Raw genomic sequence first — 4545 nt, forward strand, 5'->3', positions numbered from 1 at the left:
CCTGCCCTTCTCCTACAGTTTCTTTACCAATACATCAAGAGAATTGGCAAGGAAGACACCAGACCTATGGACACTGAGGTCAAAGCATCCTCAGAGGTCTTGGTAGAACAGAGCAGCGCTGCCCAGCTGGATCTGCTTGTAGAGACGGCTCTTTTCAATCCAGAGCAAGTAAGCAGCCTGTGGCCAGCCTTTGATCCTCCAGCAATTGCTTGGCTTTCCCAAGCCACGCCTGCTGCTCACTTGAACCTTTTGAGGCCATGGCAGTGGGCTGGAAGAGAAGCACTTGTCTGGGGAAGAAGCTGGGCACATTGCTGACTCCCTCTGCTAGCATTCCAAGTCTCCCTGTGCCTTCTCCAGGTGCCCGGCGTTGTGAGGTACATCCACCAGTGGCTTATGGCCAATGAGGCTGCTGAGCACAGGATGGACTGGGCCCTGATGCAAGTGGCCGAGGCAGAGCCCGATGATGTGGCCATCACTCTCCTGCGGGTGGCCCCAACGTGTGACAGGTATGGGGCCCAGCTGCCCCGAGGCCTCAGGGCTCCCCAGCCCATCATCCTGTACAGCCTGGCCCAGGGCTGTGAGCAACACAGACTTCCAGGGCCCTCTGGCTGCTCCCTTTGCCAGCCCTGCTACAAAGTTGGCCCCCGAGCCCGCTGCCGTGCTGCCATCCTGCCCCTCAGGGGCCTGTCCCCACAGGGCTGGGCTGCCTGGCTGCTGCTGCCGCTCAGGGCCAGTGGGCACAGGCAGAGCTGGCGGCCAGCTCAGCTCCCCGCTGCTGCCCAGCCCACGGTGCTGTGTCTGACCCCGCAGAGCTGCTATGGCCATGTGGACGACCATCTTGCTCTCGCCCTGGATTTCAGAGGAAGTGACACCGCTCCTCATCAATGTGGTGGGGAGCTGGCCGCAGAAAAACCTGGGCACCTCTGATGGGGACAAGACGGCTGTCTTTTCCCTGACTGTGAGTTTCGGGAGCTGGCCTTTGCTCACCGCAAGGCCGGCCGCCTCTCCAGCAGCTCTGTTGCCTCCTTCCCCCACTGCATCTCCCTGCTTCAGGCACTGGCCACAAACCTGGCCTAGGGGCAGCTTCAGGGCCACCAGGCCCGCTGCTCCCCCTGTGTCTCCCCCGCCTTCTCCCTGCCATGCTCAGGCCCTGCCACACGGACGCCCCGGCACTGAGCGCTGTCTCGGGCTGCTTTGTCCTCTGCAGGCAACTCTGGTGATGTGGAAGGTCCTCCAGGGGCCCTGTTGCCCACAGATCCTCACAGTCTATTTCCCCCGCCTCTTTGTGCATCTCCTCTTCCAAACATACTTCAGTACTTTGTATATGACAGAGGACGTCCATACCTTCTGGAAGGAATGCCAGGAGCAACACGGCCTCTCCACCAGCCCCAACAGGTGCTCCATGCCACTCCTCCTGTCCCTGCCACTTCCCCAGCCTCGGAGCCAGCGCTCCCAGCGTCACCTGGGCTTTGCTGTGCACACAGGTTTGCAGTGCAGACCCTGAAGGCCCTGCTCTGCAGTCTCCACTTGGAGCATGTGGTGGTGGCAATGGAACGCAAGCGTGGCTGGGACACGCTGCTCTGTGCTGACACCCACCACTATGCCGTGGGTCTGCTGGCCAGGTGAGCCCCCCTTCTCCCCACTGCCTCTGGCATTTGCGCCCCCTGCCCGGGATGCCCCCCCACAGTCCCCATGGCCATGGGCCTGAGGGCCTCGTCACCGAGGGATGGCCAAGGAGACTGCAAAAGGCTGCGAGAGGAACCTGTCCAGGAGCAGCCACATCTCAAGGGCTCAAATCGCCTCACAGGGTGCTGGGGCAATAGGACAACTGTGTCCATCAGTCCTGGGAGAGGTTTCTCGCACCCTTGCTGAGACTCTTTCTGCCATTTTCCGCCTTCCAGGGTAATGCGCCGTGCATCTGCCCACTTGTGCAAAAGCATCTTAAGCTACCTGCTTGAGGTGCTCAGCAAACCGTTGCCACTCTGGGATGTCTCTGCCATGGCATTCCTTGTGGAGGTGAGCCTGATGGCCAGCACTACCTCGCTCAGCTCCCTGCCAGCCCTGTCCCCTGGCATAGCCACAGCTGCCTGGGACGGCACCTGCGCCCTGTGCTGCTGCCTGAACCCAGCCCTGCGCACTTCCAGGCTCCTGCCGGCCGGCTCCCCTCTCACTGCCCTGTGCCTTTCAGCTCCTAGATTGCCTGGACTTGAGTGACTGTGGTGACAGCCTAATGGACATCTTGTATAAGTACCTGTGGTACAATTCCACAGAGATGCATCACCAGGTTCTCAGGGCTCTCCTCCTGCTAAAGGACCATCCCTCCATGGTGAGAAGGGGGCAGCAGCTGAAGCCGTGTGGGCAGCATGAGGCTGGGCAATGCTGTCACTTGGCCTTGGCTGGCCTTTGCCTTGGGCGCTGAGGCAGCTCCTCGCAGCTCTCCTGCCTCCTGCTTCAGCTGCCCGAGTGCTTTGGGACAGCCCTTTGGCCTCTGGGCCCTGCGGCAGCTGCCCGGGCTTTCACACCCTTGTGTTCTGCACAGGCCGAAAGAATTCAGAGCCTGACAGGAAGACTAGTGCACCTCCTGTGGGACTTGGACAGTGACGTGGCCAGGATGAGCACTGCTCTTCTGAGCCATATTTTCCTGAAAGAAGACATCCCAATATCCTGGCGCAGGGCCCTGCAGCTGGCTGAGCCGCTCCTGAAACTCCTGGACAATGTAAGGCTCTGTGCCCCAGCCACAGCCACTGCCTGCTGCCCGGACACTTTGTGCCCTGTGCATTTGCAGACCTGTGCCGATGTGGGCCATAAGAAGCCAATGATAAGGTCATTTTTCCTTCCTTCCTTTCATACAGCCTGATAGCCAGGTGCAGCTCCTCTCCATGTCTCTCCTTCGAAGAGTGATGTCTTCAGCAGAAGAAGAAGGAAGAAAGCCCCTGAAGGAACGAGTGTACCAGAGCCTGCTCCCACTCTTTTTCCACTGCCAAGATGAGAATCGGCATGTGGCAGAGGTGAGGACTCCTGGGCTGCTGCTGCGCCTTGGCAGGGGGCTCAGCTGCCTCCTGCCCTGACGCAGGCTTGCAGGCTGCAGCCTCCTCCAGCCCTTGGCACTGGGACACTCCTGTGCCCTGCCTTGTGGGGCCATTTGCTGCTCTCTGCTGCTCCCCAGGCCTCTCGGACAACGCTCCTTCGCGCGGCTCACTTCCTGAAGAGGCCAGACCTGGAGAAAGCTGTGAGGAAGGAGAAGCTGTGGAAGTTTGCCAAGCTCGTGGTAAGGACAGCCTGGAAGTCCCAGCCTCAAGCTACAGAAGCCCCCTGGCCCCGGTGCTCAGTGTGTGGGGCTGGCAGCTGTGCCCCTGCCCACTGCTGCACCCGGGGGCCGCACGGCTTCTTCTCCAGCCCCCTGTGGCCCCGAACCGGGTGCCGATGGAGCCCCGGCCCAGCGGGGCTGCGGGCCGGGCCGGCAGCGCGGCTCCCCGGGCAGCAGCCGGCCCTCTGCCCCCTCCAGAGCCCGGCGCCAGCGGCTGCTGGCCGGGCCTCAGGGCTGGCCGGGCGCGGGAGGCCGGGGCGGGCCGCAGGCAGCAGCGCCCGGCCGAGGGGCAGAGCCCGCGCCAACCCTTCCCTCCTGCCGCTCTCTCCAGCTGGCAGACCACAGGATCCCCTTGGCCGAGCACCTGCGTCGGGCCCTGCAGTACCTGCAGGACCCACAGGAGACCCTGCGAGCGGCGGCCATCAGGGTCATCGGTGAGTCCCGAGCCCGGGCTCCCTCCCCGCCCCGCCGCAGCTCGGCCCCAGCCCCGGCTGCTGCCCCGGCAGCGGCACCCGGGCCCGGCGCCCTGGAGCCCCGGCTGCCCTCGGGGCTGCTGCTGCCGGCCTCTGGCAGCCGTGCCCTTGGGCTGGGTCAGGATGCGGCAAGGGCCCGGGCTGAGCCCTGCCGGGGCAGGAGGCCGTGTGGCCACAGGGCTGGCAGCGCCGCTGGCAGGGAGCTGTGCTGCTGGGACCCTGACAGGCTCTGTGTTCTCAGGGATGGCCGGGGAGCAGCTGAGGGGGCAGCACGCAGAGCTCCAGGTGTTGTGCAGAAGTGAGCCAGGACAGCGGGCTGACAGCAGTGGCTGTCGGGGGCAGCTGCAAGCCCTGGCCAGGCTGTGGAGGGCTCTGCTCCCTGTGCCGATGAGGGGCGGCGTGGGCAGAGCACAGTGAGATTTCAGGGCCACGTGGGGCATTTGTGGCCAGCAGCTTCGGGCTGACCCCCTTGGTCCCTGCTCCCTCCTGGCCAAGGCAAGAGCCGGCTGGCGTGGCCCTGGCAGGGGGCTCTCGCTGGGCCCCCACAGCTCTGGGGTGTGACCGTGGCTCTGTTCGTCTCTCTTGCAGCCCTCGAACGCCTGACGGAGGACAGAAGCGGTGCCGTGTCAGAACTGGCACTTGAAACGCTGTATGTCCTCCGTGCCATCCAGAGTGCCCGATATTCCATCCTCCAGAGGGTGCACGATCAATTCCTCAGGGCGTGGAGGACACGGCCTCGTCTGTCGGGCCTGGGCTGGCTGCGCT

The 4545-nt window shown here is 63.7% G+C and overlaps 1 protein-coding gene across 1 annotated transcript; it reads left to right on the forward strand.

The window, feature by feature from the left end:
• Positions 1-21: 21 nt before the first annotated feature.
• LOC147645657 (maestro heat-like repeat-containing protein family member 6) lies at positions 22-4193 on the forward strand. The gene is made up of 11 exons (XM_086874373.1): positions 22-168; positions 358-506; positions 811-958; positions 1208-1395; positions 1485-1622; positions 1902-2016; positions 2189-2326; positions 2540-2716; positions 2853-3268; positions 3639-3741; positions 4022-4193. Exons 1-9 carry the CDS (start codon positions 67-69, stop codon positions 3066-3068), a joined length of 1371 nt encoding a protein of 456 aa, XP_086730499.1. The 5' UTR covers positions 22-66; the 3' UTR covers positions 3069-3268; positions 3639-3741; positions 4022-4193.
• The last annotated feature ends 352 nt before the right edge of the window (positions 4194-4545 follow it).

This window comes from Cyanistes caeruleus, unplaced genomic scaffold (genome assembly GCF_971803275.1).
Source record: "Cyanistes caeruleus unplaced genomic scaffold, bCyaCae1.hap1.1 HAP1_SCAFFOLD_200, whole genome shotgun sequence".
Lineage (NCBI taxonomy): Eukaryota > Metazoa > Chordata > Aves > Passeriformes > Paridae > Cyanistes > Cyanistes caeruleus.

Coding starts and splice junctions, on each gene's coding strand:
- LOC147645657 (XM_086874373.1), top strand. CDS start 67: ATGGACACTGAGGTCAAAGCATCCTCAGAGGTCTTGGTAGAACAGAGC. Junction 507..810: donor GTGGCCCCAACGTGTGACAG/GTATGGGGCCCA, acceptor CTGACCCCGCAG/AGCTGCTATGGCCATGTGGA. Junction 1,623..1,901: donor GCCGTGGGTCTGCTGGCCAG/GTGAGCCCCCCT, acceptor TCCGCCTTCCAG/GGTAATGCGCCGTGCATCTG.